The sequence below is a fragment of the Mchenga conophoros genome, linkage group LG3, assembly GCF_057382185.1.
Source record: "Mchenga conophoros isolate Kocher_MC1m ecotype Shallow Benthic linkage group LG3, M_conophoros_male_GT1.1, whole genome shotgun sequence".
NCBI lineage: Eukaryota > Metazoa > Chordata > Actinopteri > Cichliformes > Cichlidae > Mchenga > Mchenga conophoros.
The window spans coordinates 35,291,187-35,305,108 of NC_140528.1; the positions used below are offsets into that span (position 1 = coordinate 35,291,187).

At 43.8% G+C, this 13,922-nt stretch overlaps 1 protein-coding gene across 1 annotated transcript; it reads left to right on the forward strand.

Moving 5' to 3' along the window:
* The first annotated feature begins 1,458 nt into the window (after positions 1-1,458).
* LOC146578363 (E3 ubiquitin-protein ligase TRIM35-like) lies at positions 1,459-3,306 on the forward strand. The gene has a single exon (XM_085259377.1). It carries the CDS (start codon positions 1,471-1,473, stop codon positions 2,863-2,865), a length of 1,395 nt encoding a protein of 464 aa, XP_085115503.1. The 5' UTR covers positions 1,459-1,470; the 3' UTR covers positions 2,866-3,306.
* The last annotated feature ends 10,616 nt before the right edge of the window (positions 3,307-13,922 follow it).

Consider the following 13,922-nt stretch of genomic DNA (forward strand, 5'->3'; position numbering starts at 1 on the left):
ATGTATTCCATTACTTCCCAACACTGGCTGCAGCTGATGAAAACAGTGCATTGTAATTGATGGAGGACTGAAGTGTGTGTCCAGCTGAGCTCTCTGTGTGCTCATATATACAGATGCTGATAAACACATGTTTGTATTTGGACCCTGTTACTGATCAGGACCTGCTGTGTGTTTCCTGTCCACAGGTCTACAAAGAGTCACACTTCCTGCTGTGGTTCAGATGTTCAGCGTGTTGCTTTGTTTCTCACATGTTGGCTCCACGGTCTCTGCTGCTGTGGGCTGATGTCATGCAGCAATACAGCTGCTCAACATCTGGCCTTGTTTTGCTCCATCAGCAGATATTTGGCTTTTAGATCACATGATATTTGCATGCAACCTTCAAAGACATGTGGAGAATTCATTATTTCTTTGAGAGATTTTTTAGTAAATAACAGAAAAAAGAAAGTAAGAGAAACTTTATTCTGTAAAACGTGAAAAATTCCACACACATGTAACTCACCACTGTGTGAACATCACAGGGGAGAAATCGTTTCTCTGAGTCAGAGATGAGTGTCAGTAACACAAAAGTAACACTCAGTGTCATGCAGTGACTTTTACACAACCAGATCAGATGAACCAACTCACACTAAAACATGCATTTTGCTGCACTCTTTACACTTATTTCTTTTCTTTCTGCTCTTTTATATATTTTGTAAAACCACAAAAAATATTTTATATCAGCAGCAATTTTTCTCAAACTGCTGCATCACAGCTTTCATGCTCTGACCTCCATGTGAAATGAGATAAAAGCTCTTTATTAGTAACTTTTACAACTTCTGGCAGGTTAATGTCTGAACTTTGGAGTGAAACACACCCTTAGTTACAGGAAATAACACCACTGTCTGTAACTAAGTGAATCCACCTTAACACCACCTGTGTGTGTGTGACTGCATTACACTCCCACTGCTGGGAACCTGAACAAGAACCAGAACAAAGTCTAAAATAGAAGCTGACAAACAGCTGCACCACCGAGTGACACTTTATTTTATAAACTTCACAACAGGTTTCATGTTGTGACCTGTGGAGGTGAAAAGACACAAAACCTGTTTTACAGCTTTTGAGCTGCAGGCAGGATTGAAACACACCTTAGTTAAAAGTCAAACAGCAACATTTGTCTCCTCCCCTCACGTCACTCAAATGTGACAAACCAGGAAACAGGAAGTTCTTCGTCCTCAGTAAAGAGAGACGCACAGACGATCAGACTGAGCTCAGACCAAACTAGCAGCTTCCTCTGAGTGAGTCCAGCTACAGGAGAGAAAAGTGGAAAACTCCAACACTGCTGCTTCAAGCTGCTGACGCTCCACACACTGAATGTGAGTTTGAGCAAAAACACGACTCAAAGGAAGTTTCAGTGAAGGTGGTAGAGGAGGGAGGGGAGCCAGGACTGACTGTACTTCCTGTCTGCTGTTTTCAGCTTCACTCACAGACTCAATGGCTTCCAGATCAGAGGAGGATCTCTGCTGTCCGGTCTGTCAGCAGGTCTTCAGAGATCCTGTTCTTCTGTCATGTAGCCACAGCTTCTGTAAAGACTGTCTGAAGAGATGGTGGAGAGAGAGACCAACACACGAGTGTCCAGTTTGTAAAAGAAGATCTTCAAGGGATGAACCACCTTCAAATCTGGCTTTAAAGAACCTGTGTGAGTCGTTCTTACAGGAGAGAGATCAGAGAGCTTCAGAGGCTCTCTGCAGTCTGCACTCTGAGAAACTCAAACTCTTCTGTCTGGACCATCAGCAGCCAGTGTGTCACATCTGCTGTGCCTCAGAAAAACACACCAATCACAGATTCAGACCCATCGATGAAGCTGCACAACAACACAAGAAGGAACTTCAGGAAACTCTGGAGCCCTTAAAGAAGAAGTTAAAGGTTTGTGAAGAAGTTCAAGTGAAGTTTGATCAAACAGCAGAACACATTAAGGTCCAGGCCCGACACACAGAGAGGCAGATTAAGGAGCAGTTTAAGAAGCTTCAGCAGTTTCTAGCAGAGGAAGAGGAGGCCAGGCTGGCTGCACTGAGGGAGGAAGAGGAGCAGAAGAGTGGGATGATGAAGGAGAAGATGGAGGCTCTGAGCAGAGAGATAGCAGCTCTTTCAGACACAGTCAGAGCCACAGAGGAGGAGCTGAGAGCTGAAGACGTCTCATTCCTGCACAACTACAAGGCTGCAGTGGAAAGAGTCCAGCGCTGCCCCCTGCTGGATGATCCACAGCTGCCCTCAGGAGCTGTGATAGACCAGGCCAAACACCTGGGCAACCTGACCTTCAACATCTGGAACAAGATGAAGGACATGGTCTCCTACACTCCTCTCATTCTGGACCCAAACACTGCAAATCCATATCTCATCCTGTCTGAAGATCTGACCAGTGTGAGACGAGGAGGAGAGAGGCAGCAGCTTCCTGATAATCCAGAGAGGATTCATTTGTTCTGCTCTGTCCTGGGCTCTGAGGGCTTTAACTCAGGGACTCACAGCTGGGATGTTGAAGTTGGAGACAGTACAGGGTGGGGACTGGGTGTGTTAGCAGAGTCTGTGCAGAGGAAGGGATGCATACAGTCTGGATTATGGAGAATACAGTTCTATGAAGGTAAATACTCAGCACGCTCACCATCAGCTCCATCCACTGCTCTCTCAGTAGAGAAGAAGTTCCAGAGGATCAGAGTGAATCTGGACTGGAACAGAGGAAAGCTGTCGTTCTCTGATCCTGATACTAACACACACATACACACCTTCACACACACTTTCACTCACAGGATGTTTCCATACATTGACACTGTTGTTGGTAAACTGAAGGTGTGTCCGTTGAAGGTGTCAGTGTCAGTGCAGCAGATGAGTTGAGGATGATGATGTTTCTAATGTTGTTTCCTGTCAGTGAGTTGAAGCTGTTAAACTGCAGCTGTCCTCCTGCTGCCTCGTTGTTCCAAAGCTCTTTGTTTCTCTTTTAGTTTCACTGTTTCTTTCTGTTTCTGCTGTCCACCTTTTCACATGGAAAATCATTTCACCGTTTCTCACTGAATGACTCCCCAAACTAGATTTGAAATTCTATCAAGTTTCTAATCATTACAAGTGATTCATGTTTCTATTTGATGTGTAAATGGAGATGATTTAGTTTGCTGGGATATGGACTGACATGTGTTGAATGGGAGGAGCAGTTTGTTGTTGTCTTCTTGTCTGTTTATGACAACAATAAATATGTTGTTGAAACAATGATTCATGTTTAACTCCATATATGAAATGTTTCTGATCTTTGAATTCTGTTTGATTAAAGACTTTCTTCATGACACAAATGAGATTTCAGTGTATTAATAGAACTAAATAAGCTCAGAGTTGAAAGGCTGGAGTATTATGTACGTGCTTCACTGTCAGGATCTTCAGGGGGATTCAAAGGGAAACATCAAACTGCTGTAATGAGATAAACTAGTTGGGCTGAACACACTTATCTGTAGTTTGTCTCCATCCAGGATCATCAGAATATAATGAACATGTGTGAAGAGCCACAAAATGCTGCTGCCCTCTCAGCATGATGAGCCCCAGCCTTTGTTAGCAGGACAACAGGAAACATGAGACAACTTTCAGAGACAGTAACCAACTGTGGCCACAAGATGGCAGCAGCTGATCTGAGATCCTTTATTGGACAGAAGGACTCTGCTCTGTAACGTCATCAGAGAGACGGCCTTCACTCTGATAGATCTGACGTCATGTCTGCACTGCGATGATGAAAGCTGATAAACACATTGTTATTGATCCATGAAATCACCTCTGTCCTCTCAAGTGTAGCTGTTTACAGAGCTGAAGAAGTCCTTCATCATCAAAACAGACAAACATTAAGTCCTGTATTAAGTGACGTCATCCTCACTCTGACCTCTTACATACATTCTGTTCAGTTTTCCTGCTGTAAGAAATAAACTGTGTGAAAATAGAAATGCAGGGAAACATCCATTAATCACAGCTGAGCCGTTTGTTTCTGACTCACATTCAATGAGGCTTCAGGTGTAAATACCTCAGAAGTGTTTGTGAGTTCAGTAGAAGCAGACCCAGTCGACCATCATGGCCTCCACAGCACTACACAATGCAACAGAAAGGCCTTCATCATCTGCTGAACCACCTCTGAACCACGACGCTCTCCCTGCATCTAAAAGCTGTTAGTCAGGATGAGATGCTGCTGTGATCGCTCACAATTTACCTGTGAGACCTTTGTAAATATTGTCTTTGTTTCTGGAGGAAACACCTTTAGTCTGTTTGTATTTGGAGTGCAGATCTGGGCGTCCATCACAGTATATACATGTGTATATAAGCACCACTGAACAACACAGGAAATCTTTCCTGCCTGTGGCCATCTCCCTGTACAACGCATCCACTTAACACACTGGTTACTGCTACAACTACACGCTTCTTTTCCAGCTATTTATTAATGAGTGACTTATGTATATATGTGTATATATTGTACTATTCTTAGTTAGCGTATTGTCTGTCTTGTCTTAATGTTGGTTTATGTTGGTTTATAATGGAGCACTGTAACAAAAAAATAATTTCCCCCAGGGATCAATAAAGTATTCTGATTCTGATTCTCATATATACACTCAACAAAAATATAAACGCAACACCTTTGTTACTGCTCCCATTCCCCATGGGATGGACGTAGAGACCTAAAATTCATTCCAGATACACAATATAACCATCCCTCCCAAACAGTGGTCACAAATCAGTCCAAATGTGTGGTAGTGGGCACATCTGCCATATTGAGATAATCCATCCCACCTCACAGGTGTGCCACATCAGGATGCTGATCTGACATCATGAGTAGTGCACAGGTGTACCTCAGACTGCCCACAACAAAAGGCCACCCTTTAGAGAGTGGTAAGTGGGACCCTTGTGTTCATCATAACGTGGCATATAGTAGGGTGGACCTTGACAACTGTTTCCCTCTTTTGTTGCAGGTTTGCACTATACTGCTGCTGTCTTGTCACATGCTGTTTTGTTTGTTATGTGATGCTTTTATAACGAACAGTACTTTGGGGTGTAATTGTTTTATGTAAATCTTTTATTTATGTGTGTAACGTTTTATGCTCTGTTTTATTGTTTTAGTGGAGGTGCGGCCGCTTGCTGAGGGGCTAGGCACGTGAGGTGGAATCCCCTTCCCGATGCATGCGAGTGTATGCACCGGGCATAGGTAGATTGCACCATTTAGAGTTTAGTGTGAGTGACAGTGAGGTCTGCAGTGAAGTTGCACAGGTGAGTAATTGGTGGCACCCTTGGGCACTCCTCCCTGTAGGTTGCCTCCTCAAGTGGCCGGCCTCCACTATTTTGTTTAGTTATTCTTTTAACATGTTGTGATTGTTTTTAGGGTAGCATCGTGGTAGGGAGTCTGGTCGTTTTGTTAATAAAGTGTTTTAATTATCTATTTTGCCGTCTCAACCCTGCTACCTTAGGTGCCTTTTTGATTTTACAATTCTATGTTTTTAGTAGTAGTTCTTAATAAACTTTGTAAAATTCATCTGTCTCACCTCTGCCGTTAATAACGAGTCTGTGGGCTTTGGTAGCCAGTGTGATACTTTGGCTAGAGAAATCTTTCCTGGGGTGTAACTCCCTCCCCCAGGTGGCATTGTCAACATCTTAGTTACCGTCCCCGGTTATTCCTCATCGCGACACCACATTATGCTGTGGTGTTTGAATGGTTCTACGTGCTGAGAAGCAAAACAAATCCTGTTTGTCCCGTTTTCTAGAATGTAGTCCGTAAATCCGAGGTGTTTTGAACGCAGCAACTGTCAGTACTTACAGCTGGAGGAAAGCGGGGTGTTTCCCCGCATATACAAAACACAAGGAACAGGAGCCACAGTGAGGCGTGTGTGGGAGCTCTGCTTCATCCAGGGTTACCGGACTTTGTGGCTGCTGTGGTTTTTAAAGGAGGATGAAGATGCTGCTGTTTCTCCTCCTGAGCGGTAAGAAACTCTGAGCTCAGTTAAACTGTTTAATCTGCACTCAGTCACATCACAGCGCCATAAATTCACTCAGTGTCGGAAAACAGCGACCTCATGATGTTGACTTTACCTGTGAGAGTGTGAACGATGTCTGAGAGGGTCAGGACTAACGGACTGCGGGCTTTCAGGTGAAAGCTTGAGAGTTTCTACCATGGGGGAGGCTAACTATGTGCCAAAGTAGCTCAATGTGCCAGAGTGCAGGGCTGATAAGCGTTAAGTCACATCAGAATATTAACAACTTTTGGAGAAAATGACATCAGGTCATTCTCAGATTATTACCGCCCACAGTTTAACCCTCAGGATTTGTTCAAAATCAATATCTGTTCGGCTTGTTTTTGGCCACAAACAGATTAGGTCTGTGACCGTTGTGATCCAAGATGGGGCCGATAAGAACGATCACGTTCTCATTGTGGGAGATTTTAAAATCCATGTCTGCTGTCCTGACAAACCTCTGGTGAAGGAGTTTTTAAGCCTTATTGACTTTTAATCTGGTCCAGTCCGTATCTGGTCCCACACACGAATACAGACACACACTAAACCTGGTCTTGTCACACAGTCTGCCTGTGTGTAACGTGGAAATGTCTGACACTGCCTTTCCTGACCATATAATTGTATTATTTGATGCTGTGTTTTAACACACTACCGTTCAAACTACTGTTCGCCGCTGTCAGATCAGTAACTCTTCCACTGCCGCCCAGTTTTCCTCTACTTTTAGCCTGTCTGACCCTGCTGATCTCACTCCCTTGGACACAGAGGACCTCAGCTCCTGGTTTGAATCTTCTTGCCTAGCTATCCTGGACTCTGTGGCACCATTAAAAACCAGTGTTAAGTACCAACACTTCACCGAGTTCTTTTGATTCCTCAGAGGCATCTGATGGAAGACAAAACACGGCTCAGTAGACCATTTAACTCTTTATTTCTCTTTCACATGACTTCCTGAAGGGAGATACGTCCTGCATGACACGTTGCTGCAGATCTCAAAATAGTGGTGTGCCCCTGACAGTTTTATTACAGGGCGTCCCACTCTAGTCTAAACAACAGTGTCTCAGTAACTTTCCACTAGAGATGGTCCCTCTTATCTACTTTTTCCCAGGCAAGCGTGAGTGAGAGTCTGCAGCTTTCTACTCCCCAAGGACACATGGTCTCATGCCTTTATTTTTCAGGGCTGTATCCACTTAATACTACACTATATAACTTTATAACACCTATTAATAAAAAGCATAGCATTATTGAGGCACTGCAAATTAGCTAATCTCAACACCAGGCAGCCCAAGGCTAAAACCGAGCCTTGGTTTAACCTCCTAGGACCTGACATGTGGACATCACACTTTGGGTTGTCTAGACCAAAATAATAAATTTTGCTCTAAAGGGCCTGATATCCACTCACGAGGACATTTTACCGCCACTGTTCTATTGAAATTTAAAATGAATGTCCTCATATGTGGATATCAGGCCCCTGTAGAGCAAAATCAGGTAAAAAGATCATTCTTTGTTTTTACATTCATCAAGTCCCAATCAGCCCGAATAGCAAAGAGAAATTAAAAATGCATGCCACGGAAGAGTTCGGGTCTTAGGAGGTTAATGACACCACTCGGGCTGTGAGGAGTAGTGTTGTAGAGCTGAACGCAGATGGAAGAGGGACAAACTGCAGGTGTCTCTTCAAATCTTAAAGGACTGCTGACGTATCAGGATATGGTCAAAGAGGCTAAAATAAAAAAACCTATCTAAGATCATTTCCTCCAACAGTAATAATCACGTGTGTTATTTAACTCCATTGACTTCATTTTAAAGTGACTGTTTGGAGGCCTCTCATAAACTGTCTAATGATTTTATGTGTTTTTTCATTGAGGTTACAGCTACTCTCTCATTTCTTCCCCTGAGTCTGACCCCTCTGTCTATTTCCAATTGATGGATTTTTTTTTTTTTTTTTAAATGAGAACAGTATCTTGGAGGTCTTCCAATCAGGTTTGAAAAACCTCTATAGCACTGAGTCAACACTCTTAAGGGTTTTTCATGATATCCTCCTTTCCTGTGATTCTGGTAATCATGTTGTTCTTGTCCTCCTTGACCTAACAGCTGCTTTTGACATTGTAGACCACAACATTTTACTGTCTCATTTACAACATCTTGCAGGCATTCGTGGTACTGCTTTGAATTGGTTTAGGTCTTAGAACTTTTAGTGTTAACTTTTTAGGGCATGAGTCCTTTTCTGACGCCCTTCAGTTTAGGACCTGCAGGACTCAATATTAGGGCCACTGCTTTTTTCATTATATTTACTAGAGATGGACCGATCCAATATTACGTATCGGTCCGATACTGACCTAAATTATTGGTACTGATTGGTACTGATACTGACGTAAATTACTGGATCGGGTATTGGAGAGAAATAAAAAAATTAATCCGATCCATTAAATATCAAAAAAGCACACACAAAACTTGTGACACGCTGTAACTCGGCTCATAACCGTAGCACGTCGGAGCAGTGTGCTCACGTGATAGAGCGGCTGTGGCGTGGAGACCTGTCGGTGGTCTGGTTCAGTATTTGGAGCCTCACTACCAACCTGGCATTTCATCTCCGAGAAAGTTATCCCAGAGAGAAGTAAAGCAAGTGTGTAAGTTCATCTCTGAATGTTTGTAAAGCATTCCTGCGTTAAGCTTAACAACCGATATATGGAGCGACTGCCTCTTCTCTCTCCCTCCCTCTCCTGCTGCTATTTCAATCATGAAACTGATCAATGATCAGCTGATTGGCTTTTCCGTCGCGAGTCCGTCTCTCTTGTTTGTTTATCGCCCACTTCGCGCCACAAAGAGGAAACCAGCAGCTGAACAACAGCAGCACGTTTAAGCGTGATAATCTGTGGTTAGAATTTATTTAATATTACTTTCTACACTAGGATCTTTTTCTACGTAGCTGACGGCTGGTAACTGTGCAGGGGCGGATCTAGCAAAGTTTAGCCAGGGGGGCCGATAGGGCATGAACAGGGAAAGGAGGGCACAAAGACATTTCTTTCTTATTCTCATTTAAAATATCAAGCTTTTAATAAAAAATTATCTGAATCTTACAACCAAAGTTTTAATCTGATGTAAAATGTAGAGATGGACCGATCCGATATTACGTATTGGTATCGGTCCGATACTGACCTAAATTACTGGATCGGATATCGGAGAAAAATAAAAAATGTAATCTGATCCATTAAATATCACGAAAGCACCTCACAAAACTTGCAACACGCCGTAACTCACCTCAGAACGTTAGCACGTCGGAGCAGTATGCATCACGTGATAGAGCGGCTGTGGCATGCGGGACCTGTCGGTGGTCTGGATAGCATTTGGAGCTTCGCTAGCAACCCGGCATTTCATCTCCAACAAAGTTATCCCCGAGAGAAGTAAAGCAAGTGTGTAAGTCCATCTCTGAATGTTTGTAAAGCATTCCTGCGTTAAGCTTAACAAACGATATATGGAGCGACTGCCTCTTCTTGCTGCTACTTCAATCATGAAACTGCTTAACGATCAGCTGATCGGCTTTTCTGTCGCGAGTCCGTGTCTCTTGTTTGCTTTTGGCCCACTTTGCACCAGAAAGAGGAAACCAGCGGCTGAACAACAGCAGCACGTGATTGTGTTTGGTCCTAGTGGACCTTGTGATCCCTCCACTATTGATTTGGGACCCCTGGCAGAGTATTTTAAAGCTGTTGTTACTAACTTGGGTTTTAAGATGGTCAGTGATTTTAAATTAACTCAAATTAGAACTACTGTCAAGTCCAGTTTTTATCATTTAAGGCCGTTGGCAAAGGTAAGACCTATGTTACTCCATGCTTTTATTTCGTCTCATTTAGATTACTGTAATGCTCTGTATTGTGGAGTTAGTCAGTCTCTTCTCTCTCGTCTGCAGCTGGTCCAAAATGCTGTTGCACGACTCTTAACCAGAACTCGTAAAAGAGAGCACATAACTCCCATCCTCGCTTCAGTCCATTGGCGGCCTGTATATCTTAGAGTTCATGTTTGTTTTTAAATGTTTAAAGGTCTTGCTCCGCCTTACCTCTCTGAGCTTCTTCATCCCTACTCACCCCCCAGGTTTCTCAGGTCAGCTGACCAGCTGCTCCTGTAGGTACCAAGCAGGTCCAAGACGAAGCTCAGAGGGGACAGGGCTTCTCTAATGCTGCTCATAATCTCTGGAACAATCTGCCCCAGCACATTAGAGAGGCCCCTTCATTGTCCACTTTTAAAATGTGTCTTAAAACCCATTTTTACTCCTTGGCTTATGACACTGTATGACCCTGGTTTTATTGTTTTAGCTCAATCTAATGTGCTGATTTTATTAAAATTTAATTCCAATCATTTTATTATTTTTTTCTTTTTATTCAATGTATCGTTTTTGGCATGTCAAGTGTACAGCACTTTGTTTTCAGCTGCTTGCTCGCTTTTTTTTTTTTTTTTGCCAGTTTTACTGCAAGTTTTTAAACTAACATCAGTTCTTTTCACAAGTATAAAATAGTAATTACTTTTTACATTTTTAACCCTTAAAACACCAGTTTGTTTGTACAATGCACTTGTTGGAAGACGGCCTCAAAAATACCCATTTCCTATATTTGCAGTGCTACTGGATCTTGTATTGTTAGTAGTAGAGTCTGGGACATGTAATCGATTAACAACAACATCGATTATTATGCTTTTTTTGTTGTTGTTTTTTTTGTGCAGACAAAGAAAAGTCTTTATTGTACAGTGAGGTGAAGAGGCACTACAGCTTAGTTGTTCCCCCCTCCTTTGTCCTCCTGTTTCCCCTCCCTCTCCCCTCCAGAGAGGAGTTAAACAGTTTGATGGCGTGTGGGACAAAGGAGTTTTTAAGTCTGTTAGTTCTTGTCTTGGGGAGAAGCAACCTGTCACTGAACAGACTCTTCTGGTTGTTTATGGCCGTGTGCAGAGGATGCCCAGCATTGTCCATAATGTCCATCAGTTTCTTTAATGTCCTTTTCTCTGCCTCTGTCACCAGAGTGTCCAGCTTCATGCCGACCACAGAGCTAGCCCTCCTGATCAGTTTCTCCAGCCTGGATGAGTCCTTCTTTGCTGTGCTGCTCCCCCAGCACACCACAGCATAGAAAAGTACTCCAGCAACCACCGACTGGTAAAACATCCTCAGGAGCTTCCTGCAGATGTTAAAAGACCTCAGCCTCCTGAGGAAGTACAGTCGGCTTTGGGCTTTTTTATACAGGTGCTCTGTGTTGCATGACCAGTCCAGTTTATTGTCCACCCACAGCCCGAGGTACTTGTTGACCACCTCCACCTCCTCCCCCTCTATCTGAACCGGCAGTGGACCTTCTCTGGACCTCCCGAAGTCCACAACCAGTTCCTTAGTCTTTGAGGTGTTGAGTTGCAGGTGGTTTGTGTGACTCCATGCGACAAAGTTCCTCACCAGACTTCTGTACTCCTCTTCCTGATCATCCCAGATACACCCCATGATGGCTGTGTCATCTGCAAACTTCTGAATGTGGCATAATTCAGAGTTGTAGCAGAAGTCAGAGGTGTACAGGGTGAAGAGAAGAGGGGACAGCACAGTTCCCTGTGGTGCTCCTGTGCTGCTGACCACAGTGTCAGACGTGATGTCCTTCAGCCTGACGTACTGTGGTCTGTCGGTGAGGTAGTCGGAGATCCAAGCCACCGGGCAGGGGTCCACCTCCATCCTGTTCAGTTTTTCCTGAAGCATACAGGGCCGGATGGTATTAAAGGCACTGGAAAAGTCAAGAAACAGGATCCTGACCGTGCCTTTTCCCCCATCCAGGTGTGAGTGGGCTCTGTGTAGGAGGTACAGGATGGCATCCTCCACTCCGACACCCGCCTTGTATGCAAACTGTAGTGGGTCCTGGGCATGTTGTACCTGTGGTCGGAGGAGGTTGAGGAAGAGCCGCTCTAGAGTCTTCATAAGATGTGACGTCAGTGCTACCGGTCGGAAGTCATTCAGCTCATTGGGCCGGTTCTTTTTGGGGACCGGGACGATGCAGGATGTCTTCCATAGGGCGGGCACTCTCCCCAGTCGCAGACTGAGGTTGAAGACTCGTTGTAGCGGCTCCCCAAGTTCAACAGCACACGCCTTTAGCATCCTAGGACACACCTTGTCTGGGCCTGCTGCCTTTCTGGGGCGAAGCTTCCTCAGTTGTCTCCTGACCTGATCCACTGTGACACGGGAGATGTTTGGAAGGAGGGGAGGGGGGGAGATGTCTTGCTGCTGAGAGAGGGATTGGAGGAGGGGGGTGTCATGGTGTCAGGAAGGGGGGGAAGCGAGGGAGGTAGGAGAGTGGGGAGAGGACTCTGTAGTGAAGGTGAGGGTGAGGGTGGGGGGGTTGTGGGCTGGTCAAACCTGTTGAAGAAGTTGTTGAGTTTGTTTGCCTTCTCCACAGTCCCCCCCACTGTGCTTTACTTGGTGTTGTGGCCTGTGATGGTTTTCACACCATTCCAGACCTCCCTCATATTGTTCCTCTCCAACTTCTGCTCCACCTTCCTCCTGTAGGTGTCCTTTGCTTCCCTCAATTTAATTCAAATTCAGAACTTATACCCTTCAAATACCAGTTAAATTACATATTACTAACTTTTTAGGGGAAAAAGCAATACAGTTAAATTTTTTTCAGCGTTTTAATGATGAAACCTAATATCTTTTAATCTTTGCAGGCCAGTAACAATAACAATAAGGTTTTTTTTTTCAAAATTGGGCAGACGTAAAGTACTTAAAATAGCAGTTTACCATTTTGAAAATGTACTTAAAAATATTGTCTTTAAATAATAATAATACAAATTTCCAAATAAAGTGCCAGCTTTTGGAGTTTTACCAGCTCGGATGGAGTTAAAATGACTAGCTTGTGCTTTTGTTTGTCTAAAGCAGCAAAAACAGCCTCTTGACTTATCCAGCATTGAACTCCACCGCATGGAAACATCCTGTATGAGTGGCTCTTTCTGTTGCCCCACTCTTGTTTGCTCCCAGTGTAGTTCCTCCATATTAGCAGAGCAGACCATGTGTTGAGTTTAGAATGAAAACAATTTAGTACTATAAATAACAAGGAATTATAAAAATGCCATTTAATGAGTAGCTCATTGTGGCTTGTTGATCACTTCAAAAATTCGTTGCGGCATTTAGTCCAAGAAAATGCAGGTGACGTATTGTTACCTTCAGAATAACATTTAAAGACAGACATTTATGAGGGTTTGTTTGCTGGTTGAAAGTGCATGTAGGTGGACTGATACAGGTATCAATAATATCGATGCGATTGCTGGTATTTCTATCTGATCGATACTTTAATTGTAGGCTCAGTGTGTTGCTGTTCTTCATTAGAAAGAAGACATGTTTGTGCATCTTCTCCTCCCTGCTCTGCTGTGTGGTGACTCGGCAGCTCAGAAATTTGCCTCAAAAGCGTTCAGATGTAGATGATATGATCCCAAGCGTAAACTAAGATGTACAAATGTATGCAGCGATGTGTGTGCTATGTTTGAGGACTCACAAGCCCATGCTTCAATCCACACACAGATAGGAAACAGTCTGAGAACACATAAAATTATCTTACACATGCGTACATCCTGCATAAAATGTTACTTTTCATTCGTCATTTAAACTCTGGGTCAAACCCAAAATATTTGATTTGAGTTTCTCTTTGTGTGTCCTCAGTTTCCCAGCATGCTCTGGTTGTGGTGGTGGAGGTGAATGAGGGGGAAAGGTCTGTCCTGCTGCCCTGTCTATTCTCAGGTATTACACCTGAGGACACCACAGTGATGTGGACTCGCAGTGACCTCGATCCCAAATCTGTACATCAACGACGAGAAGGAGGAGACGATGTTAGAGGACAAAACCAGCGTTACAGCAGGCGCACATCAATGAATCGTTACGCTTTCATCATTAAAGACTTCAGCCTCACTCTGAGGAATCCCACAAAGACTGAC

What these genes read in the sequence shown, in the direction of transcription:
- LOC146578363 (XM_085259377.1), top strand. Translation starts at nt 1,471, where the DNA reads ATGGCTTCCAGATCAGAGGAGGATCTCTGCTGTCCGGTCTGTCAGCAG.